At 38.9% G+C, this 25,993-nt stretch overlaps 2 protein-coding genes across 3 annotated transcripts; both read left to right on the top strand.

The window, feature by feature from the left end:
• The first annotated feature begins 1,435 nt into the window (after window positions 1–1,435).
• erap1b (endoplasmic reticulum aminopeptidase 1b) lies at window positions 1,436–16,473 on the top strand. Its single transcript, XM_058636976.1, has 19 exons — window positions 1,436–1,689; window positions 4,075–4,598; window positions 5,519–5,657; window positions 5,750–5,884; window positions 5,985–6,105; window positions 7,290–7,444; window positions 7,571–7,684; window positions 7,911–8,042; window positions 8,234–8,365; window positions 8,600–8,683; window positions 8,776–8,933; window positions 9,911–9,990; window positions 10,569–10,752; window positions 11,150–11,306; window positions 11,405–11,589; window positions 12,248–12,409; window positions 13,685–13,825; window positions 14,033–14,114; window positions 14,517–16,473. The coding sequence occupies exons 2-19, from the start codon at window positions 4,105–4,107 to the stop codon at window positions 14,685–14,687; spliced, it is 2,826 nt and encodes a 941-aa protein (XP_058492959.1). The 5' UTR covers window positions 1,436–1,689; window positions 4,075–4,104; the 3' UTR covers window positions 14,688–16,473.
• Window positions 16,474–17,906: 1,433 nt separating this feature from the next.
• si:dkey-283b1.6 (uncharacterized) lies at window positions 17,907–25,597 on the top strand. Of its 2 annotated transcripts, none has more exons than XM_058635136.1 (4): window positions 17,907–18,019; window positions 23,057–23,123; window positions 23,516–23,792; window positions 23,897–25,597. In XM_058635136.1, the coding sequence occupies exons 2-4, from the start codon at window positions 23,092–23,094 to the stop codon at window positions 24,035–24,037; spliced, it is 450 nt and encodes a 149-aa protein (XP_058491119.1). In that variant the 5' UTR covers window positions 17,907–18,019; window positions 23,057–23,091; the 3' UTR covers window positions 24,038–25,597. The 2 variants fall into 2 exon arrangements, with proteins under 2 accessions (XP_058491119.1, XP_058491120.1); XM_058635137.1 differs by lacking the exon at window positions 17,907–18,019 and adding an exon at window positions 19,068–19,446.
• The last annotated feature ends 396 nt before the right edge of the window (window positions 25,598–25,993 follow it).

Raw genomic sequence — 25,993 nt, 5'->3', positions numbered from 1 at the left:
TGCTTTCAATGAAAAATATTTAAATTAATATATTTTAAATTAAACTACACTTTAAATAAGTCAATTTCTCAAGAAAATAATGTCAGCTAATCAAAACAAGGTTACACATGTGAATTAGACAGTTTGCTCTGGGGAGGAGTCGGACTTCATGAATGAATGAGTTCTACTTTTTTTTGGAGAAATTAAATGACATGTTTTATATGTTTTATATTAAAATACACCATCATACATTTAAACACATTTAAACACATTTAAATGTACCGTATGTCAAAATAAACGGGGCATCTAGTTTGAACAACGTAAATGAAGTATTCAAGCAGTAAAGGTCACCACCACTAGATGGTGCAATTTCCCTAAGTAACAGTCACTTCTGTCTTTCCTGCCTTCCTGTTGATTAAAGTTCAGGCTTTTTTTTTTTTTTTAGACAGAATCTATTGTATAGTATTTAAACGTATGAAGATGTATTTAGATAAAGTACATGTGGATTCAAATATCCTGTTTTAACAGGAACAGTGTGTAAAATTTTGCAATATTTCTTGGTGAAGTTGCATGTTGTGAAGATCCCTCACCTCACTCCTCTTTTCCAAGGTGGTCTAAAATGTCAGCCTCTGTGAAGCTGACCCAGCTCCTAAAATACTCATTGTGTGGCGGAAATATATACCAATTTGGTGAAGTATACATTTTTATTTGAATAAACTGTACTTTTTTTTATTGATAAAAACGATGATTTGTTTATACTAAATTTTTCCAAATGATAATGATTTCACCTCAATTGTATACACAGAACCGTTAAGCAAAAAGATTGGAATGTGTCCACATTAAAAATGAAAAATGTAAACAGTGACCAACAGAGAAGTTGAACAGTTGACAGTGGGCAAATTGTGACACTATGATTTAGTATCATTTCAATACTAATAAAAAAGAGAAAATAATCCAGCATACGAATGCATATGTGAATGTAAAGATGAATTTTCAGCCTAAAACCTACAGCACCATAATTCATGTAGAGTGGTTATTTCCTAAATATTTTGATTATCTTATGAAAGATGAAAAACACATCTCCACATAATAAAAACACACACAAACTTCTTTTTACAATAATTTCATTTTATTTTATTCTATTTTATTTTATTTTATTTTATTTTATTTTATTTGAATATAAACTCATAATTGACTGTATATTTTCTTTCTTTCAATGAAGTTGAAACAAATAAACTGACTGGTTGGCGCTTAGAAATGAAAACTGATGATTGGTTAAGATCAGGGAAGCAAATCCGGGTTATCCAATTAGAGGCGGAGAGGGGCGGGACTTTACGCTTATTTGACAACACAGTACTTCCTGCGCACACGTTAATTTTGCAAGAATTTTGTCGTGTTTCATTCTTCGACAGTGCATTATGACAAGTTTTACAACCACAGTGACAAATGATCTAATATAATATCATAATGGTTTTGTCCTGAGTCACATTTAATGATATATTATTTTAAAGCGGGTCGGAACCGGAACTCGTGACGTACAGGCTTGTTTTAACAGCAGACATGAAACACGTCCCGAAACTCAAATGAAATTAAAGTGACATTCACGAGGAGGAGGATTGTCCTCTGTTATGTTACCCATCATGCACTTCAGCTGTGTTCTCTTTCACTTTCACTCTTCACCGTCGACCTGCATTTAGAAGACGACGCGAGGTAAGTAAATAGAAATATTGATAAAATATCGATGATCTGTTATGAGAGCTGAATATTAAAGCCCACAAAAACGCATCAGGTGTCGATAGACCGCTTATGACAGACGAGTTATTATAGAGTTGTGTTCGGGCTGAGTTAATGAGTGGAAACTGGATTCTGAATTTTCAGATCAAATGTGACATTTGTGCGCTGTCCTTCCTTTATCTATTTGTTTGTAGTAGTAGTTTGATTACATTGTGTAGTTTACACTCATGTTGTAGAACTTAAATGAGGTACATGTGCATACTAAGACTCAGTGGCGTGCACAGACATTTGGAAGGGCAGGGGCAAAAATTAAAAGGGCACCTACTGTGCACCAGTGGGGCAGACACCACTAATATAATTTCCCACATTCTCACACACCTGTGTTTACCTATAAAGGTACACATTTTACAGCAGTTGTTCCCAACCTTTTTTCCTTGAAGCCCGCCTTGCTTGTGTCCAAGACAGGCCAGAACCAACCAGAACCCCAGTCCACACACACACACACACACACCAAAAGAATAAAGTGAATAATTACTTTATATATACATAATTTATATGCAAAACTGACCAGCATTTGTGACCTATTCTCACAGTGTATATGGATAAAAACCGTCCTGTGCTTCCATAAAATCAAATCCAAGGTAACTTTTTGATCTTTGGTACTTTTAAATACTTTTACATGTTATTTTTCTTGTACAAATGCTGAAGCACCAATATAACAGTAGTTCAGAGGTCACAGACGTGTTGGTAATAAATAGCAATATTTTTTAATGCGGTCTCAGAGCAGACATAGCAAGCACTGCAACCTCCATGTGATCTCTGGCTTGGACTACAGGTTGGGAACCAAGGCTTTACAGCACAGCAACACTTTCTATCAATAGGACGGGCATTTTCTTTTCTTGCTCTAAGACAGCAAGGGCAGTTCAGCTTCCTCTGATTACAATGTGTCACTATTTCGTTCAGAAACAGCTTTTTATCACAGATGACGGATCGTCTTACGTGATTTCCATATTTCCATAGCAGCCTCCGCATTGAAACCACTTAAAGCTCAGCTTCAACTGTTCTTTATCGAACGGCACAGAATAGCCTTTTCTGCCTCAGTCCTGTGTGGATTTTGCGAGGTTAAGTCTGCAGACAAATAGCTCTGGCCGCAGTGCTGCTCAGTGAGATAGCCCATTTTCATTTGTAAATAAAAAAACACTATTTTAGCATTTTAGTTTTACATAATTATCACATTTCCTTGTTCAAGTTGTTAATTTGCAGAATTTAAGTATGAATACATGGGCCTGCTATGAGCTTCCGCTGTTTCAAAGACCAGCAACCGCCACTGCTCTAAGGACAGCCTTTGGGACACTTCATAACAACACCTTTTAGATTGGGAGGAAACAGTTACAAGAGCACACTGTATCACTTTCTCCACTAGAAAGGAACTCCTTTAGAAACTAGTAGGGCACTTCCTGGTGGTTTTACCACTCAAGAGGGCACTTTGTGTGTGCACCGTTTTTTGTCCATTAGGGCCCCTACCCCCCACCCATGTGCACACCACTGCTAAGACTCTAACACTTGCATATTGTTTGTATGTGATTCCTTCTTAAATTTTGATTTTGAGATATATGTGTCTCATTATCGTTATTAAAACAAAATGTTGTAGCAGCCAGCTACATTTAAAAAATTCAGTTCAATTCATACTTTATAAGTGACCGATATCAAACTGTGCTGAAACTAATATTGACAATAGAGGTCAACTGACAGTGGACTGATAAAGGCTGAAAGAATAATGATAGTTTGAAGCATGAAAAAGTCAATAACTAATTAAGTGGCAGACATAAGCCTACCCCCACATCTGAAGGAAAATATGGAATTTATAAAAAAGATGTTTGTAGGTGAGAATTAGAGCATCACACACCCTTATCTGTAATGTTTGTCAGTGTTATGATATCCCAAACCTGCACAGTGTTTTATCAATTATTGCAATGATAACCTTTTACAATGACTTAACCACTGCAATTGCTAGTGCACCTAATACCACAAGGGGGCAGCTACAGCATGCATTTGTTTAGGATCAAAATCATGTCATTAACTGAGGAATCACATCAGTAATAAACTAAAACACAATATTCCCGAAAACAGTTCAAAGATTATTAACTTCATCCCAACTATCGAGGCCTCATTGTTCATGATGCCAGTGTGAACTGCCTGTAGCTGTGTTTGTGTGTGTGTGTGTATGATTTTTCCACCAATACAAAAAGATAAATGCCAGACAATAAAGACAGACACAAATAAAAAAATTTTTTTACCAAAAAATAAAGTAAACATGACCCTTAATGTAATCATGTCTGTGTGTGTAATTATCTATTACAGGTGAAAGGGTTTCCTGCCTTCTCTGTCACCATGTTAGTGGCTCTTGTTTTGCTGCTGCTTTCCTTTGGTTCACTTCCCACCTCATCAGGAGCACAGCTTCCAAACCAGGGTCAGACCAAAGATCCGCCCATAGCCACCAATGGCCAGCCGTTCCCCTGGAACCACATGCGGCTCCCCAAAACTATCTCCCCCCTCCACTATGACCTCAGCATTCACCCAAACCTGACCACACTTGACTTCACTGGCACTGTTCGTATTGAGCTGGATGTGCATGAGGACACCAACAGCATTGTTCTCCATTCTAAGAAGTTGCACATCTTCTCTGTGCTGCTCTTAGCACCAGAAGGTGTGAGGCCTCTCCAGGTTTTGGAGTATCCTCGTTCCCATCAGCTGGCCTTGCTGTCCGACTCTATGCTGATTAAAGGTAGTAAGTATGAAGTTCAGCTCGAGTTTGCCGCCAACTTGTCCGACAGTTTCCATGGTTTCTACAAGAGCAGCTACCGCACCAGCAGTGGGGAAGTCCGGTAAGAGAAATGATGATCATGAGCTGAATTTTTTTTTTAAGTCAAGACACTCAAAACAAGTTTGGCAACCACTACAAAATCCAAGGCAAATGTATATTTCACGGTATTGAGTTGAAGCGCTGATCATTTCCTGGTCATTTTTATGTCTTGCAAAGACAGATTATTGAAAGAAAGAAAGATATTTTTGAAGAAAACTATTCTCAAGATACTTTCAAGCTGCACAACTACCAATTAATGCAAATTAGGAAAACTAAGAACCCTCTCAGTGTAATAAGAAACACAGGCTGATGGGACATGCTGTATGAAATTCGAGAAACAGCTAAGTGTGCTTATATTAAGCAATCAGCATTGACGGTGCTGTGTAAATTCAGTGGTCATCCAAAGAACCAGTGTAGATCCTTTCAGTCAAAAACAAATATATTAATTTAAGCCACTGAGGGGCGCACTGGGAGAACATAATTGAATGCTGTGTATCTAGGGCTTTGTTCAGATTACCAGCTACATTTTTCAAATCAGACTCATTACAGATCAGATTTGATGGTTCACACATAGTAATAAATCTGAATGTGACTGTCCTCTCCATTCTGTCATCAACACTAATGGAAAAGTCAGATTTTATGTGATCACTTAGTGTTGAAGCTGTATATATGTAAGAAAAGCTAAGATGTAACATCTGTAGTGCAGGCTGATAACATCAACACAATTGGCAATCCGATTTATGCTGCGTTAAAGACCTGAAAAGATCAGAGCTGACATGAGTCACTTCAGCCTTGTTATCTGAAAGTACAGTGACCCATTTATTTGAGCACAATTTTCACCTTAGCACAAGTAGAAAAACAGCCTAATTTATAGATCCGATTAATAGGTTTCTTGAATGTCAAATTATTTATTTACATCTACTGATTTATTTACGTTATTAGGTTCATGGCATCAACGCAGTTTGAAGCAACGTTCGCACGTGGAGCCTTCCCCTGTTTCGATGAGCCGGCTTTTAAAGCCAACTTCACCATACGGATTACACGTGAACGACGTCACATAGCCATATCAAACATGCCTAAGGTACACGTGAATCCAGAAGAAAAAGTTCACTCTGCGAAGAGTTATTACAAATACAAATGGTTTAATAAGAACTGCACACGTTCGATTCACAGGTTAAAACCATTGAGTTACCAGGTGGTTTGCTTGAGGATCACTTTGACACCTCTGTGGAGATGAGCACTTACCTGGTTGCCTACATTGTGTCGGATTTCCTGTCTGTAAGCAAAACCACCCAGCACGGCGTAAAGGTGAGGACACATTTGTTAATGTGAAAAATGTGCTTGTGCTTTGAAATACTGTATCTTTCACATTTTTTATTTGTTTCTCCGCTATTGTGATTCTTGTCAGATTTCAGTCTATGCTGTACCTGAGAAGATTGACCAGACAGCCTATGCACTGGATGCTGCTGTCAAACTGTTAGACTTCTATGACGACTACTTCGATATTCCTTACCCACTTCCAAAACAGGGTATGTAGAGATTATATCTTTTATACGTTTATTTTAAAATTGTTTATGATGTTTTACCATACTCGGTGAGAGAAAGTAATTGGCATCATGGTTGTGACATAAATGGCTATAAGTAAATGTGTTAAAGTATGAGCGTTCATTCTTCTGCGACAATTGGGATTTGCATTTCATTGACCATCTGGACTTGTTTCCTGAAATTGTCCAACAGGGGCCATGTGTTGTCTGCAACTTTTGCAGGTACCTTTCCTGCCTGTGACTGTCCACAAATCAAATATCTGGTCAGAGAGAGTCCATGTGATAACACAGCCTTGCCTTAATGTTCTGGAAAGTTTCATTTTGCTGTGATCATGTGAACATTTCATGTCATGATTATCCTGATTAGAATAACTGCTCTAACTGTTTGTCTTAAAGCTGGAATATATACCTTTTTTTAGCTGAAACTTCTCATTATGACGTTAAAAATGTTGGACTTTCTTTAAACATAGTTATAGTAATAGAAGACCAACATACGCATTTTCATTGATCCCCTATAAGCCTTTCACTGTACTTTCTCTTCTCCACTGGGACTGAGTAGTTTTCAGATGACTTGTGAAATTGATTGAAGATTTCCCCCGTTCATGTTTATCCTGCAAATTCTTCTGGTTCCACTTATTGGGATTAATCATTAATCACATTACATTCATATATGTATATTTTAGAGCTGGACCAATTCATAGTTTTATCGATTATTAATCCATTACTACATTAATCAACAACTATTTTGATAATCGGGGAATCGGTTTTTCATGATTGAAACAAGATTTCCGATTGTTTAAGCTTCTTATATGTGAGTATTTTCTTCATTTCTTTGCTCTGGATAACATAGAAATCATTAAGTGAATTATTTTGGTTTGTGGACAAAACAAGACATTTGAGAACATCATCATTTCCAGGTTTGACGAACACGGATCAACATTTTTAAGGTTTTCTGATATTTTATGGACCAAACGATTCATCGAGAAAATAATCGACAGATTAATCGATTATGAAAATAATCATTAGTTGCAGCTCTAGTATATTTAGCTCCAGGCACTTAGTGGTCCCAGTGCTCTGTTGGGCAAGGTAAAAAAAATCTCCAACTTGAAAGGAACAGAGAAACCTAGACCAGTAGGTGAAAATATGTGCTTGTTGTTATTCCTCTGCAGATTTGGCTGCAATTCCTGACTTCCAGTCAGGCGCAATGGAGAACTGGGGGCTGACCACCTACAGAGAGTCAGGCCTCCTCTTTGACCCCGACAAGTCCTCTGTTTCAGACAAACTTGGTATCACCAAGGTCATTGCCCATGAGCTTGCACACCAGGTACACATGTGGCCTGCCTCTACCTGCTGTTTGTTATGAAAGGAATAAATGGCAAAGATCTAAACTGAAAGTATCATCCAGTCTATGTACATTACGCTGTTCCCACATGTTCTTTCACCCATCCAGTGGTTTGGGAACCTGGTGACGATGGAGTGGTGGAATGATCTGTGGCTCAATGAGGGTTTTGCCAAGTTCATGGAGTTTGTTTCTCTGGACATCACCTACCCAGAGCTGCAAGTGGTGAGAGCTGTGCAGGGATCTGACCACCAGTGTGGTCAGCGAACAGTGTTGCTTGTTCGCTGTGTAGTAGACTTCCTCTTTTTCTTGTCTAAGAGATATTACAAATGATATGGTCTACATTTGGTTGTGTAAAAAATGCCACAAACTGAAGTATTTGTGGATTATTTGGACTGGCAGTATTTCTGTAAATTATTATTATGCCCCCCTCCCTCTCTCTTTCTCAAAGGATGACTTCTTCTTGGGGAAATGTTTTGAGGCTATGGAGGTCGACTCTCTTAGCTCCTCCCACCCTGTCTCCCACCCCGTTGAAAACCCTGTGCAGATCCAGGAGATGTTTGATGATGTGTCATATGACAAGGTCAGCTTCACATCTGGGATATATTTGAAATGTGCATTTATCCATGGTGCAAAAAAGATGTGCAAGATATTTCCATACATTCCCAAGCATTTACCATAAACTTAAATCAAAACCCGGGCAATTAATCCTAGAGCATAGAATGTTTGGATTGTTAATTTTCAGCATGCGTGTGTTTTTTGTTCCCCGTTTAGGGAGCGTGTATTCTGAACATGTTGCGGGACTTCCTGACTCCGGAGGCCTTTGAGATCGGCATCATCAAATACCTCAAGCGCTTCAGCTACAAGAACACTGTCAACAGCCACCTGTGGGAGAGCCTCACTAATGTAAGTGATGTGTGTGTGAGAGTGTGGCGAAGTGGCTGAGGGAAACACCACATACTGTATAAAGCTTAAAGATGCTTGGTGATTTTGTTGATCTTATTATTCTGTTCTTTGTGAACAGAAAATGAAACTGAAAATGTGAGGTGTTTTTTTTAATCAATAAAGCCACTTTTAATATAACATGAAGGTGTGTGGAATTATCAGCGATGGCACTCTCATGATTTAATCTGCCCACAGGTCTGCACCTCAGATTATCTAGATGAAGGTCGAATGAAACACAGAGAGTTCTGTTCCAACCGTGACCTCTCCTCTGGAGCCTCAGTGAGTCATTGACGTATGTTGAACAAAGATTAAGATGTGATGTTGAGATTTTATCGATTGTTGAAATGTGTGATGTGTGTCTGTATACGCAGAAATGGTACTCTGGTGATGAGCTGGATGTCAAGACCATCATGGACACGTGGACCCTGCAGGAGGGCTTCCCACTGGTCACTGTGGAGGTCAGAGGTCGCGAGGTCAGGCTGAGCCAGGAGCGTTACCTAAAAACAGATGACCCTTCCCTCACTGAAGGGTAAAATGTCACATTAAAACTGGATATATACTTGCTGTCAAGTATTGCACAACTTTATTTTTCTTTGAATGTATTTGGAGAATTATGGACAGTTTTATGTAATTGTGTGAGCGTGTATGATAATACTTTTCGCTTTGCTGTAACGGAGTAGACAAATATGGAGGTACGATAAGGGATTGTACAGTGCTTTTCTTTCTGCTGCTAATGAAAGAACAGCAAGACCTGTTTCTGTGGAAGAAGCCAATTTGTCTCCGCCACATAGGTTTGAAAGGTGAATCAAATCAAATGCCCAGATCCATCCATCCATTTTCTACCGCTTTATCCTCCACTGGAGGGTCGCTGGGGGTGCTGTGCCAATCTCCGCTGACATAAGGCGATAGGCCGGGTAAACCCTGGACAGTTCGCCAGTCCATCGCAGGACCACACATAGAGACAAACAACCACTCACTCTCACTCTCATACCTACAGTCAATTTAGAGTGTTCAATTTACCCAATCCCCATATTGCATATTTTTGGACTGTGGGAGGAACCCAGAGAACCTGGAGAAAACCCACGCACACTGGGAGAAGATGCAAACTTCATGCAGAAAGACCCTTATTCCAACCAGGGCTCAAACCTGGGTCTTCTTGCTGCAAAGGCAAGAAAGCTAACCACTACACCAACTGTGTGGTCCCTATTTATAGGAATATATGTTTAGATTTAACAATGCTGTCTTATTTTGGGTCAAGAGGGCATTCAGACTAGCTGTAAGGCCAAGCTACACTCACAGCACCCTCTACTGGATGACACAATAATTGCACGACAGACCACTTTCCTTCTACACTGTATATTTTGAACTTGAACAGGTTTTTATGGTTCGAGAATGAACCTTTTCAACATTCACCAAGTGCACCTTTAATATTATTTCAAGTTGTTAATGAAATTTGAAAGTTTATTTATTTATTTATTTAATTTAATTACATTTGTGTACTGACAGATTCCTGTGGCAGATTCCACTGACCTATATGACCAGTGTCTCCAACACTGTCCACCGCTTCCTGCTTAAAACCAAGACTGGTGAGTGTGACGTTCACTGAGGGGATGTGGTGTTTCCTGGTGTGGTGACATTGTTGTTGGGTTGTCTGTCCATCCATTCCATTGTCGTGAGCATGACATCTCAAAATACAGTTGGAGAAATGACAAGGAGAGCACATACTACTAAAACCCTAGATGTTCAGCAGTGTGATTTGATTAATGCGTATGGACTGTGGAGGGATGTTGACATACATTATGTAAAGACGTCAGTGCCGTTGTCGTAATTGTGCAGAGCTCCTGTGGAGGGTGACAGCGGTTAGGCACTGAAGCTTTCAGAAAGCCTTGAGAGAATTTAAGTTAAATATTTGAATGTTGACATATTTGAACATGATGCACTGTTGCAGCAGCCACGCAACATTAAGATTGGGACAGAACTTTCCAGAAGAGAACATGGGTTGCATTACTTGACATGTGACAACCTCACATGAGTAACGCAACATGCAAATTAACTTCTTGTTTGGTGTCTCTGGAAAAATCTGAAAATGTAGTGGAGGTTTACAACCACTTGATTTTAAAAAGATCTACAGCAACTTTTCTTTCCCTCCTATTTGTTCGTACAGATGTCTTGTACCTGCCAGAGGAGGTGGACTGGGTGAAGTTTAATGTGGACATGAGTGGCTACTACATGGTCCACTACGCAGGCGAGGGCTGGAACTCTATCATCAGATTGTTGCAGAACAACCACACGGCCCTGACCAGCAACGACCGTGCCAGCATCGTTCAAAATGTCTTCCAGCTGGTCAGGTCTGTCTTTTTAAACCTAAGCATTAATATAACCAACAACAACAAATTGACTTTGTGGGAAAAGGTGAGTTTATTTAATATCGCCTACATCAACTATTCCCAAACTAAATTTACATTCTAAATATAGTTTGTGGCCTACCAAAAATTTGAATCACAACTTTCCTTTCTCCATCTGACAGTTACCTCTCCATCACACATAGTCAGGGTAAATCTAGAGACTTATTATGAACTGCATATACATAGGAACAGATTGCAGTTTAAATCTCATGGGTCCGTTTTATAACCTTTGGTTACTTTTTAGAATAATTTGACTAACTATTTTTATGGTTATTTGAAACAAAAAAATCTTCTTCTGTGTTCGTTTTAATGACCTTTCATTTCCTGTTGTGTCTTGCAGTGTAGGAAAGGTGAGGTTGGACACAGCTCTGGAGCTGTCTCTCTACCTGTCCAAAGAGACTGAGATCATGGCTGTGACCCAGGGCTTTGGGGAGCTTGTACCTCTCTATAAGCTAATGGAAAAGAGAGACATGGCAGATCTGGAGAAACAGATGAAGGTCGATAAACACAGTCGCCATATCATATAACTATGTAACGTGTTATTATGGTTTATATGTTAATGGCTTAACGTATTTTGACTGCTTGTGCTCCTCAGGACTACATCGTGGATCTGTTTCGGGGGCTGATTGATCGCCAGGAGTGGACGGACTCTGGATCAGTCTCTGAGCGAATGCTCAGGAGTTACCTGCTGCTGTTTGCCTGTGTCAGGAACTACGCTCCCTGTGTGACCAAAGCCACCCAGCTCTTTAACAAATGGAAGGAATCTGATGGCAATATCAGGTTTGGGGCCATTAATAGCTCACTAATTGTTAAATTAAGGCACCTAGGATCTACAAAATCCTGCTCTTTCTGCTTAGAAATATCCAGAGACATGTGAGTGTTAGCTCAGTGAAAACAGGGCTACCAAAGGGGACACTAGGAAAAACAAACAGCAGCTTTTAAACAAAGGCCTCACCTAATGAAATACATCAGCAAAGGTCTACGGTATCTTAAGATAATGTTTGCTGCTTTATCTTATCTTTAGCTTGAGGGGACACAGGAGCTGCTGGTGTACTGCTGTCCCATCTGTTAAGTTTGTATTACTTGGGTAAATTCAAAGGAAGAAAAGTCACATAATAACTAATTTGAGTTAAAGATGTACCTTTATTGATTCCACATGGAGGAAAACAAGATACAGTAAATAACAACTTCAGTTTCCCACCAGAAACTGCTTCTTGCCACAGTGAACACACACACACACACAGAGTGTAGTTATCTGTAGTTCATGTAATAACATGTGATATGTGTAAGTACCTCATTCAACCTAACTTTAGATCTCTTTCACTACGTCACAGTGTTGTTTGTGATGCTGTAAATTGACCTATTGCTACTGTAAATGACAGTTGAATGATTATTTTTCACATGGTGGTACACAACTGAAAACTTTCTGTGTCTTCAGCCTCCCCGTTGATGTCACAATGGCTGTGTTTATGATTGGAGCTCGAACACCAGAGGGGTGGGACTTCCTTCTTGAGAAGTACCGCAGTTCAGGTCAAATGTCCGTCAAGAGCCGAATGAAAGTTGCCATGGCTTTCAGCCCTCTGCAGGACAAGCTCACGTGGTGTGTATCATTATATCCCAGTGTGCATTCACATGCTCCTCTGAAGATTGTGTTGTTGTGACTTATGCCTTCCCCACACTGGAGGATTTTCAAATCTGACTTGATTTTAAAAACGTGGGAGACAACAGACAGATTTTCAATGTTTTAATCCCGAGAAAGCACAGACTAGACGATCCAGTCAAGACGCAGGAGCACACACTTGGCGTTTAAGCAAACGATTTCAGGGAGGAGAGTCCAGGGCTTTGGGATCTCACAGAAACTGACTTGATTTACAGTAACATGACTTCAGAATATAAACAGACATGGAGGTGGACTGTCGATGTTGTCAGTTAATAGCTGTTGTGTGTGTGTGCGATGTTTTGTGCTGAGAAACGCAAATAACCGTGGATGAAGTCATGGCTGAGAAGATGGAATCAGCTTGGCTTGGACAAGATACGGTTCCAAACAAAAGTTTGCAACATCCGTTTCCCGGTCAACTCGCTGCTCCAACCCAGTCGCTGTTGCGTCTTAAATATAAAACATGTTTAATACTTACAATTTGAAATTGGAATTTGAATTTGCGTCTGTTAACCCCTCACACTACAGGATCATTTGGCCAGATAATCTGTTCAAATCAATCTAAAATCAGGTGGCACCCTCGATTGTCGCAAGGGCCAGATCAGGACTGGAATCTGGCCAATTCTCCTCTAGTGTGGGGCAGGCATTATGTGTCAGAACAACCAAAATATGGACATTAGTAAATATATTTTTTCTAACTAACATAGGTGACTCTACATAAGCGGTGGGACAGTATGAACATTTCATTTCACCATTATTCATCCTCCACATGAGGGTTGTGGGTCACTGGAGCCAGTCCCAGCTGACACGGTGAAACACACAGAGGCGAATAACCGTTCATTGTCACATTTATAATTTAGAGTGTTCAATTAACCTCTGCATGCAAAAGGGCCCTTGTTCCGACCAGGTTGTTAAACTTTGTAGCTGCAAAGCAACAATGCTAACCACCGCCTCCACCGTGTGGCCATGTCACCATTATCTAACTAAACAAAACAATTGCAATAGCTGATAGAACAATAATTGAAAACACTGGTTTCTGAAGCACACTGAAATCACAGATCTGAGACATATTTTTTGGGTACACTTTAAACTAAATAACATCAGTGATAATTATAATACTTTTTGGGAGGCAGTAATTGTGGGAATTTTTCCTCTTGCGAATGCATGGTCAGTTGTGAATGCATGGTCAGTTCTACTTTTCTGTCTGCGTCTCTGCAGGATGATGGAGCAGAGCCTCTATGGTGAAGTCATTAAAACTCAGGACCTTCCAGACGTGGTCGTCACTGTCAGCGGCAATCCACATGGCTACAAAATGGCCTGGGAATTTCTCCGTGCCAACTGGCACGCGCTGATCAAGAAGTCAGTCAGCCCGTCACACAAACACAACACATCACATCATTCATATACACTTCTTTCACTCTGTAGGTTGAAGTTTTCAATTATCCAATGACCTTATAAACAAATGTGTCAGAAAGTACATTGTTTGTCGGTATAATTCTTTCTTTTTTCAGTGTTTGAGTGCTGTGGACTTTGTATTGTGTTTGACTGTTTGCTTTGATACCACAGGTTTGACCTTGGCTCTCACTCGGTATCATACATGGTGACTGGAGTGACCAACCAGTATTCTACCAGGGACATGCTACATGAGGTTAGTAAAAGGCACACACTCTAGTTATGTGAGTCACTTTGGACCTTTTCCTTGTCTTGTGTGCTGCTCAAATTCCTGAAAACAAACACTCTGTTTGCTTACACTTTATTTAACGTAAGCAAACAAACGCTGATACTAATGTGCCTGAAAACAAAATGAGATATTGACTGTTTATCCTTGTTGGCTTTGTAAATATCATTTTAAATATTGTAAACATCTCAAACATCAAATATACAGTAGACATAAAAAAATAAGATATATTCAAATGGGTCTGAGCTTTAGTAAAGACGTTCTTTTGTCTTTTTCTTTTATACTTTTGTTGCACGTAATTGTAGCTCATTGTTCTACGTTCAAGCTTGTTCATTTCTGACGAAGAACGCATTGTCCTCTGCTCTCGCTCAGATTCGAGGCTTCTTCGGCTCCCTGTCCGAGGAGACGGGCTCAGAGATGCGCTGCATCCAGCAAGCGTATGAGAGCGTTGAGGACAACATTCGCTGGATGGACACCAACCTTCCTCTGCTGCAGGCCTGGCTTGACAAACACAAACACAGAATCTCTCATGAGGATTTGTAGAACTGGGGGAAGATAAACAAGTCTAGTGTGATGTGTGTAAAATGTGGCTAAAGGTTGAAAGTAGTGTGGATGACTGTGACGACAATGAAGAGGCCTTTTTCACTCGATTTATACTTGAACAGCAATAACTCCTGTGTGTGTGTGTGTGTGTGTGTGTGTGTGTGTGTTAACCTAAGGCAGTGAGGACATTTTGGCTGGTCCCCACATTCTGTCCCTCCTTGAAAGGGCTTTTTGAGAGTAAAGACCTGGTGTTATGGTTAGAATTGGGTTTAGGGTTAGGTTTAGGGTTAGGCACTTAGTTGTGATGGTTAAGCTTAGGGTAAGGGGCTCGGGCATGCATTATGTCAATAAGTGTCCTACTATGAATGCTGTGCGTGTGTGTGTGTGGGACAGAGTGTACGAGTGTGACGGGGTACTGTTTTGTGTGTTTTTGTATGTGTTTGTGAAAGAGAGTGTGAGAACTTTTTTATTGAACCTTTATTTAACCAGGCCTGGCAAAAGGCAGGACCTTTTGAGGGAGAGGGGGAAAATAAGATGAGAATTAAAACAAAATGTCTATGTAACATTTACGTAGACACAGCTAAAATACACACAAAAAGTACAGTACAAATCGCCTTAATGTGTGATTTTGTAAAAAAAAAGCGTCAGGCAGCCAAAGAAAACAGAACGGGCTAGCAACCAGAGCGACAGTGTTGTGGTAATTACTCAGAGGTCCACAAGGGGCGATAGTGGTTCTGCACTGTAAACCCTAACCCTAATACCAAGTCTTAACCCTCAAAATAAACCTGCTAATGTCATCAAAATAATGAGCCCTCACAGGCAACACACAAACTTTTGCCTCGCGATACTTGTGAAGACATTCATAGACATAATGCATTCCCGAACCTTAAAGCTGTAGTTTGTTATTTTAAAATATAAACAAGTTTCTATTACATTCAAACCACTGACAAGGTAGCGCCCAGAATGCTTGTCAATAAAATCAATAATAGTCCATTAGGTCCACATGACTCTCTTGTCTTTCCCGGGAAAGCAGTTTTGATCTTTTACGTCACGAATGAGCAGGCGAGGCGGAAGACAGTACTACTGAAAACAACATGTTACATACTGTATGTCCCTAATGCAATGTCTCCTGTGTGTCTGTGCGTGTGTCTCCTGTGTGTGTGTGTGTGTGTGTGTGTTGGATGCAAATGTGGTTAAATGTATTTCAATTATACGTTTGAATGAAATTGTCTGACAATATTACAAACTTTTATTGAAAATTGGCGCTATGGGCCACGTGAAATATATAAGAAAGACAAAATTAAAAGCGAAATGTCAAAATATTAAAAACGGACACTTATCTATTATCGAAGGGAACGTGGGCAGGTGCTTTAGCATCAGCTGGATGTGTGTGTGTGCACGTTTATGTATGTAACATAGTTAACAACAAAAGGTTTCATCCTTTCAGATCTTGTTTTACACTTATGTCATGGACATTGGTTTAGTAGTTTCATTGTCAGACGGACGGCAATCAAAATGTCACACAAAACACAAACATAACAGGCAAGTTTACCTTCCTTTAATTTCAACTGTAACTGACTAAAGAAATAGAGCTATGAGGAAAATCTCATTACTGCTGACTGCTGTGTTTTAATTCTGTAAAATTCTTAAAAATTCTCTAATTTTGGAAAAGGAATGTGTATTGATTGAATCACAAATAAATTTAGAGAAAAAAAACAATTTGTATTTATTTTGTTGAATAATTATGACTATTGTATTATAATATTGCCCAACTGTAATTTATTAAACCAGTTTTTTCTAGGAGTTACATGGACGAGACCTTTGGAACTGTTCACTGCTCTGATCGTAATCAAGACTTGTCAAAGTTATGTGGGGTAATTGCATTCTTATCAGTTTGTTTCCATTCAGTCACACACTCTTTACACATTAAAATCATGTACTATCTGCTCTGTGAGAACAGTTGCACAATGTCGGGTTGGATGACACATTTTTAACCCTGGGTCTCTGTTAGACATTACAGAGAATCTGCTGTGGATTTCTGCATTTGGGAAATGTAGGATGCAGTGTTTGGACCTTCATTAATAGCAGGGAATTAAGTGTTGTCTTGCTTTATCAAACACGTGTTTAATGCATCACTTCTGCAGTCATCTTACATTTCTGGTGCCATGTTGTTGATGTTCTTTCCCTTTTCCTCCATCAGTTGTGACATACTGAGAAACACGGATTTGAGTGAAGCTGACCGGCTGAATTAGATTTATGTGAACGTTGGCAATGGCCTGAATGTAATGAACATTCCTTTATATACAAAAGTTACACACTGCAGCTTTACAAGTGACAACACTGAACTGAATGAGAGAGACGATTCTCATTTAACAATAATTCTCTTATAGATAGACATTTTTGTTGGTGTTATTAATCAATCATTCCATAATAAACATAGTAATCAAATGAAATCTGAGAACTACTACTTCTACTACTACTACTACTCCTCCGGGCTCTGCTCCCAGAATTAGGGAAATCAGGCCTGGGAAAGGACCAATCAGTGGGCGGGACAGAGACAGCGTGAGCTCCAACTGGCTGTTCTAATAAGTAGTCGCTGCTGCAAGCCAAACAATGCAATAAAAGACATTTAATTATGGGGCCAGGATGAACAGATTACCTTGGGTCTCATCACGTATGACACAAGTGTGTCTGACTGGAGTTTGGGACAGAGAACCTCCATCCCATAATGTTGATATTTAGCAATCTGTAGATCAAAACTTTCTACTATCTTTCTTAGCTTATAGTCAATGTCTACTGCAGCTTTAGGATAACAGAAATGACACTTGAGAGCACACGGCTGGATCTGGTTAATAATGATATATAATGAAATAATAATGTCTTTTTTAAGTCCAATCCGCTGATACCAGTTGATAATTGTCAGGTCATCAAAGATTGGTCTGTGTGCACAGCTCTGAGCTGGGCCCTCATGGTGAGAGGCAACTGTTGCTTTAAATCCTTAGATGCTGCCATAAATTCTTCTGATGGACCTTTAGCACAAACTAATATAACATAGTGTCCGAATGATAAAACACACACACATAGTTTATGCCTATATATGGGATTTTATACCATATATGTATGTACATACATAACACTTGAGTCTGAATGTTAACACATTGTGGATATAATCATAAGGATGCTTTTGTTGTTGTATGAATTGTGGGGTTGGTGTTTTTACACTCACACACACACACACACACACTCTGCCCCCTCATGAGCACACCCACAATAAAAAACGCCTTCTGCTCCACTGAGTTTGTCCACCACCTGAACAGAGTCGTCTCCTGAAGGTAAGAGCCAAATGCACTTTTTTCTACTTCCTGATTGTGAAGCCACTTCACCACACGATTTCGTCTCAGTGGAATCACGTGAAAATCCGAAGCAGATGTTTGTTCCGTCAATATTTACAGACGTGGCCTCTGTTATAGTGCGTTGACTGACCGTGTTTTGTGAAATTTGACCTCCCAAACCTCTCCTGTGATTCGAGTTGTTTAACGTTCAGATCAAAACTCATTCAGATGACTTGATCGGAGAGGGAAGAGGGGAAAGACGAGACATGTTTTCTGCAAATTTGTCGTTGTCCTAAAGATCATGTTATAGCAAATGTTAAATATTAATATAACATGGCCTTGTAGCTTCCACCTCATGAGATAAAAAACAATCAAGTTACAGTTACAGCTTGTTAAGTGTGGTTAAGGTTAGTGCTATGGTTGAGGACACAGTGTAATACAGTATTTTATGATATACTTGTGACTCCTATATATTAGGACTATATTATAGTCCTAATATACCGATTATTGATCTAACTTTTTTGTAAATCGAATTGTGAATGAACTAATCTTCTCTTCACCTTTAATTATTTGTGTAGTGAAACTATGACAGAAGTTTAAGAAGTATGAGAATATTCTCGACCCAGTTTATCTGAACATTTAGCAAAGAATCATCACTCACATAAGAGACACTATATAGTATCTGGTTTCCCCCTGGAGAACGATGATAAATCTTTGAGAACATAAAGTGCGAACTGAATATTTAGCCATCTCTTTTGTTCAGTTCAACATAACGGACTAATTGAAGGGTCTTCACCCAATTTTTGGACCTGATTGGTCAAAGGTAAAAGGTCAAGAAAATCATTCTTGGATACCTCTGCAAATAATGAGGTTTGAGAGATAATCCTCTAAAGCTTGTATTGACAGAAAATTATTCCCACTTATCATATGCCATCATATGATAAGGAAAATAATACCTCGTACCAAATTTACAAGTACACTGTGGAGACATCTCTACAAGAGAACTAACATGTAGATGGAAATCTGTATATTCACTTGAATAACATCTTATTTAGGATTAACCAATCGTCATCATGACGCATTCATTACATCACAAGGACATAATCTCTGTTAATCCAAGGTGGTTTCATCGTTCCTTCTGTCAGTTAACCATACAACGGGTCACATGACAGGCTTCAAACATTTTCCTCTTCTTCCCAAATGTCCCGGCAGTCTGTACACTAAGAGGTGCAATGCTGCCCTCCACAGATCAATCCCATTTGGAAGTCCCAGTTCTTTAACCAGGCTTCAAACTTCACAGGTGACCGACTCACCTGTGTGAGTGTTTGCAGTGCTGTGACAGATCTATCACTTAAACGAGCCACTTCCTCATACCTGCAGGCCGGCGTGAGGCAACGCATTGAGTTTGCATTGTCTCGTATGAAGAGGTGTGTGGTGAATGCATCACTCCTTTCATGCTTTTCATTCAAATATCATGTGTAGTGTTTGTTTACTGTTAGGTGCTGAAGAAACTGACAGTTTAGATATTGATGATAGACTTGTGTGTGTGTGTGTGATGATTCAAAATGATGTTCCAGTGGTTTACAAAGTGAGCATTTGAACCTAAAGCGTAGACTGTTTATATAGATATATATATATATATATGTATACAAGTGTCCCAGTTCCAGTGCGATATGCTCTGTCTGCATGGAAGTCACAGGAGAAATCAGCCTGCTTCTCATTTGATTTAAGTCAGTGAACATTTCTCTGAGGAGTTAATAGTCTCCATCACGAGTTCCAGGTATTATTCAGTACAACATTGTGTCAATTTCGCAAGTAATTAGCCTTTACAAAGTTAAAATGTACAGTATATACAGAGGTCTTAAGAATGTACAATATAGAGTGTCTTTTTTTTCAGAACAATATAGGCAATCTAATGTTTTTTTTTATTTCACCAACTATAAGAGCACAGCTGAGCAAAAAGTACTCAAAATGTTTAAAATCAGATTTAATTTGTGAAATTTGGAAAGACATCATAGTTCAAAGTTCGTTTTTATGAACAAAAATAAAATAAAAGAGGAGTCTATTTTGTGACTCCTGCACAATTTCTGCTACTTTATAAATGAATCATAACTTTGATTCAACAACACATAAGAAGACGAAAAAATGCATTTTGTAAAGCATGAAGATGTTTTACATCCCCCAAGATTTCCATATGAGTTGTGTTTTATTTCACAGTAATTTACCAATTTACTAAGGGTTAAATATGGCCAATATGAGTCGACATAATTATTATTGTCAGCTGATATCTTTAAGAAAGGAGCCTGCTTGCAGGTGATGTCTGTAGACATGTCTGTAAACAGGAGTTCAGATTCTTATGGGTGATGTAACAGCTGGTTACTACTTGGCCTGAAGCAGCACCACATCCACAATTTTGTCTTTTTTAATTAGATCAGAAATTCAACACTCAATTCAACAATTCTTTGATACTGTCATTTGTCACTGCTGTGATGCAGATAATCCAACAGAGGACAAAATGAAAAGAGCAAGTACTTGGGACAGACCACAAAGGAGAGATTTATTAGTAATGTAAAAGGCGGGAAAGCAAACAAACAAAGACCACACAAGACGTGAGTATGAAAAGTGTCAAGATAGAACAGAAAAAAAAGACACGACCCCAGTGAATATAAAAAATTCACTTAGGGATAAGGACAAATCAAGAAAATGAAAATCCAAATATATCTAAGCACTAGAACTAAAACAAAGGTCCAGGTTAGGACATTTATCTGAAAAATGTAAAAATAATCTTTGAATTTATTAAACTGTTGCTGGGATTTTCAGGTAGTTGTTTTTTAAAGGATTAATTATAAACTTGACTGTGGGTGTGTCGAAACCTCATCACCTCATGTTACATCATATACCTCTTGACCTATGTTAACCATTGGAAGGAAATAAATCCTGTATCCTGTATGCAGTATTAAAGGGTATTACATAGATTTAGATGATATTATTTGCTGTTATTCAATGATCGGGTAATAATGTGAAGGACTGAAAGCCATTTTTTACAATATTTCTGCCACAAAAAAACAACAATAAAACAAAGAAACCAAACAGTGGTATCAGTATTGCTTCATCATTACCTCTGACAGTTGCAGCACGACTAAAGTGATTGACCTGCTATAAAGTGACCAATAGGGCAGCCTCCAAACATTCCTAGTGTTTTTTTCTGAAAACCCTGAGAATGTGTTCATCAATGTTACAGATGCCTCTAACACAGAGGTCTCAAACTTGTGGCCCGTGGGCCAAATCCAGCCCTCCAATCAATTTTATGCAGCCTGCCACTTAATATAATGTCATAATTACATTAAATGCGCTTCTAAACAACACATGGCTTAGGTGCAGCTGCCAGTGAAGTGATAGAATATAGACAGAAAACTAAATATTCATTCATTCATTTGTACAACTTTATCCTCCACATGAGGGTTGGAGCCAATCCCAGCTGGCATAGGGTGAAAGGCGGGGTCTATGCTGGACAGGTCATCAGTCCATCACAGCGCCACAGACACAAACAACCTTTCACTCATGGTCAAAAGACTGTCCAATTTGCCTCATCCCCAAATCTGCATGTTTTTGGACTGTGAGAGTTTGTTGAATTGTTTTAACTTACAGTCTTCCACAAAATATTTACTTATTTTTGGATTATTTTTTATGTTTTTGTTATTTATGGATCCATTTGGCATCATAAATGTTTTTGTTTTGTTTTTACTGTGAAGTATGCGTCATTCCATATCAAAACACACACTTTTATTTTGAAGTTCTTTGAAATATCATCACAAATATCTTTTATTATGATATCCTGATGAAATATTGTGCTTACATTTTAAGGTCATATTGCCCACAGTTGTTTCCCCACTTATCTTCTCTAGACCGGCCCCTCTTGAACTGACTAGATGCTCATTGGCCCCCAGGTCTTTGGAGTTTGAGGCCCCTGCTCTAACCTGTTACCTTAGTCCTTAGTTAGAGATAATGAATATCACAACAAAGCTTTCTGGGTGTTGACATTAAAATGACAAGTCATGTGATAAATGGACTGATAATCCATACATCATTTTTGCTGAATAATGTGTTTCCACCCAAACTCATCATGACGTCAAGTAATTACAATTTATTATTTTAATTTGGTGAAGTGTTTCAGAGACTGTCACTTCCCTAATCCCTAAGACACGTGGAAACAGAGATGACGTGAGGCACTGTCTGTGCGCTTTTACGTATAAAAACAGGCCGTGGGTCTCTACCATCTCACCAAAACCGACTGGATTTTCTGTTGAAATCACATCCAAGCAGGCTGACAAGTAAAAATGCGTCGATTTAATTTTGGCCGATTTCAAGCTGAACCTCTAAACATTACCTGATCCAACGTGAGGTGTCATGTGATCTACCCGAGTCACCTTCATGACACAGAAAACTCTGACTCACACCTCACTGAGCTACTGTACCACTCTGATATCGTTGCGTAATAACGGCAGTTAGTGCTCACAGACTAAATGGCTGTAAAACCATAGCCTCATGGGTAAATTCTGCAGTTAGCTGGAGTTTGAAGACGTATCGCGAGGTGAGAGAGCCTCTTGGATAAGAGTGTTCAAACTTCACCAAATCCAGTCGCCACCAGTTACCTACTGAAGATGACTATGACCTATGTAAATACAAACCATATGACCTGGGTGATTAGGAACCTTCACAGACATGTGGCCATAAAATATGAGCTAACTGCAGGACAAATAAGTCGGTTCATTCTAAACCTATACTGATAGAAATTAAGTTCCCTCATGGTCTCTGGGACATTTATGGGACTTCCGTTCAAACTATCCATGTTGATCATGAAAAAAGGGAAAAATAACAAGTTGGTGTGATTACTCAAGAAGAGTAAAGTAGTTTTATAAAGTATATGAGTGGTAGAAGTGAATAAAGTTGAGCAGCTACAGTAATAGAAATATTTTTCAGTGTCGTGCATTAAGTGGGAATATTAATATACCATGTTTTGCTTGTTTCCCCATTTAGGTTTCTCTCCTCACTGGTTTGTCCACACAGCTTTAATGTCCCCCTTTGACACCATTCCTCTTCTAGAGTGAGACACTTTTCCTTATTAGTAATTTATTAATACAAAATATGAAACTAATAAAATAACTATTCAATTAAAATGTATAATTTGTAATGTGTAATTGTAAATCATTTATTTGATTATTTAATTAATCTATATATACATATATACACACACATATATATATATACAGTATATATATATATGCACATACATATACACACACATATATATACAGTATATATACACAGAATTTAATATACATAATATATTAAATTCCCTATAAATTAAAATTGGGATTTGTGTGAAAAATTAGATATAAATGAAGTTTGATTGGCTGGCTGACTGACAAACTTCAAAGGCAATGTTTGTTTGTTTTATTCTGTCATTGATGGTTCATTTCTCCTCTTCTTCTTCAGGATCTTCCTGGGAGTCCTGGGCTTCGGACTCTCCATCATGTTCTGCACCACCTTCTGCAGGGCATGCAGTCGCCTGCGGCAGGAGGAGATTGAGAGAGAGGTATGGAGACGCAGCGAGCAGGACGGGCGCCCGCCACCTATTTACTTCATCCCCATCCCTGGAAGCATGTCACAGACAGACGTTGAAGACGCCAGGGTGCCTCGATTCAGCCAGGAGCTCCACACACCTCCACAGTACAGCACTGCTTATTGTGGGGCCCCGCCTTCCTATAATGAGGTGATTGATTCTGTCCCCAAGTCCCCTAACTCCACTGCAGAAAGGAAGCAAATCATAAACCTCAGTGTGCATTTAAGCCTGAACTCTGTGTCTCTGTTTTTCAGCTGGGACTGAAACCTGATGACCTTCCTCCTGCTTACACAGAACATAACTTCCCTGTGCATCCAAATCCAACCCAATCACACACAGACATGGAACACGATGGAGTTACACACAGCCTTGATCATGGTCGCGCTGAATCGTAAAGCTGATGTGGACTTTACGGTATTTTATAGGAACCCTTTGGTTTTTTGTTGTTGTTTTTTTGGTAAAACATGCAATGATGGCACAGAGATATAATGCTGAAGCTGCAACAAAATGAAGTGGGAATGACTTTTGAAAAAGACCAGATGGTGCAATTAGCACCTTGTTCTCAGGTAATTCAACTTTTCTGTATATTCTTTCAGTTGTTTTTAGTTTTTGTTTTTTTGGTTTTTTTTTTTCCCCCCCTTTCTGTTGACACTGGATCAAACCCCTGTTCTATGCGAGGGTTTCAATTTATTAAAGGATAGAAAGCTTTTTTGCATTTGGTTTGAGACTGCACAATAAAGTGTCATTGATCAAATTCCAGCACAATAATGACCTGCACATACTGTAAATACAGACCTGCCCCTTACCTGTAAATTGTGTAATTATTGTTATTATTATTATTGTTGTTGTTATTATTATTACATGCTGATGTTCAAACCAAACCTCAGAATGGGTAAGAAAGGTGACCTAAGTCAGCGTTTCTCAATCCTGGTCCTCATGACCCTCTGCCCTGCATGTTTTAGATGTTTCCCTACTCCAACACGCCTGATTCAAAGAAACGCGTTGTTATCAGGCTTCTGCAGATCTTGTTGATGAGCTGACCATTTGAATTGGGTGTGTTGGACCAGGGAAACATGTAGATGATGTTTCCAGGATTGAGACTCACTGATTTTAGTGACTCTGAACATGACTTGGTTGTTGGTGTCAGATGGGCTGATCTGTGTGTATCAGAAACTGTTGATCTACAGACTTCCATGCACAATCACTTCTATGGTTTATGGAGAAAAAAGGACCACATATCCAGTTCTCTGGGACTTCTTGTGATACTTGTGCCTAAATATTTGATATTTGGGCCAGATTAGAAAATCTACTTTTTCCTGTTGTCAAAGAAAAGCACTTTGATCAAAAATGTGTTTCAAAATACGTAGATTTGCTGTACATCAGGTATACACCAAGTGTCACTATACCCAAATGTGATCATAATTTCAAAACAGATGGGACAATGTACTGTATTTGTGAGAAACACTAACTTCCTCTTTGATCGTGTATGACGTCTAAAAAGCTTCACAGTCTAATGTCATATTGGTCACAATATTGAGAATGAGAAGGTATGAGAACAATATAATTATGTCTGTGGAAGGAGTTCGTCAAGGTAAGACAAATGACCTGTAAATGTAAGGATATTATATAATACATTCCAAATGACTGACTTCCTCTTGCGTTTAATGTCATGTCAATGAAACATTGTCACATCCGTGCATCACATATTAAGTTTGGCCACTTTTTTAAACGTGTATATTTCCATGCAGTTTCAAGCGCCCTCAGCAATTAAAAATGGCTTAAAGTAATTAGGTGCTGCTATTGAACTTGAGTGGTTCATCCACAGCTATTCAAAAAAATCCAATCAAAATATGTTCCTCTCTGAAACTTTGCTGCTAAGCTTTGTGAGTTCCCATGCACAGTGAAGTCCTCACAAAATGTGTTCATAAAATAAAAGTTGATGCAGGTAACGTTGACTTCTTGTCTTCTGCTTGTCATTTCTCTACCTGTTCTTGACCTTTACAGTTCAAGTTTTGAAATCTTTTATCAGTTTTATTTTATTAGGCATTGAATTCCAGATGTGACTTCCTTTGATGGAGAAAGCTGATTGCATTAGCATTTTGTATTTATTTATAGCTAATAACTGGTATGTGTTAATTTGTCAGCTGAGAACATAGGTACCTCCATAGTTATATTATTTGTTTCACTATGCACTTTTTATTGAAGTTAAACTAAATGCCAGCCAAGTGCCAATTGCTATCAAAACAATAGAATTATTTTCCGGCAGCTTCTGGCTTAAATCTGAAGAAATGTGAACTTTTTTCCCTTAAAGAAAGATAAAGAATAAGGGGCAGCAGTTTCAGCAAGGGACC

The sequence above is a fragment of the Solea solea genome, chromosome 8 (genome assembly GCF_958295425.1).
Source record: "Solea solea chromosome 8, fSolSol10.1, whole genome shotgun sequence".
NCBI lineage: Eukaryota > Metazoa > Chordata > Actinopteri > Pleuronectiformes > Soleidae > Solea > Solea solea.
The sequence above is the reverse complement of the archived record's forward strand: the minus strand, read 5'-3'. Positions and strand labels throughout refer to the sequence as shown.

Excerpts from the sequence above, each read along its gene's own strand:
- erap1b (XM_058636976.1), top strand. The coding sequence starts at position 4,105 with ATGTTAGTGGCTCTTGTTTTGCTGCTGCTTTCCTTTGGTTCACTTCCC. Across the intron at positions 6,106-7,289 it reads TTACCCACTTCCAAAACAGG|ATTTGGCTGCAATTCCTGAC; the intron begins GTATGTAGAGAT and ends ATTCCTCTGCAG. Across the intron at positions 7,685-7,910 it reads CCTACCCAGAGCTGCAAGTG|GATGACTTCTTCTTGGGGAA; the intron begins GTGAGAGCTGTG and ends TCTTTCTCAAAG.
- si:dkey-283b1.6 (XM_058635136.1), top strand. The coding sequence starts at position 23,092 with ATGTCCCCCTTTGACACCATTCCTCTTCTAGA. Across the intron at positions 23,124-23,515 it reads GACACCATTCCTCTTCTAGA|GATCTTCCTGGGAGTCCTGG; the intron begins GTGAGACACTTT and ends CTTCTTCTTCAG. Across the intron at positions 23,793-23,896 it reads CCCCGCCTTCCTATAATGAG|CTGGGACTGAAACCTGATGA; the intron begins GTGATTGATTCT and ends TCTGTTTTTCAG.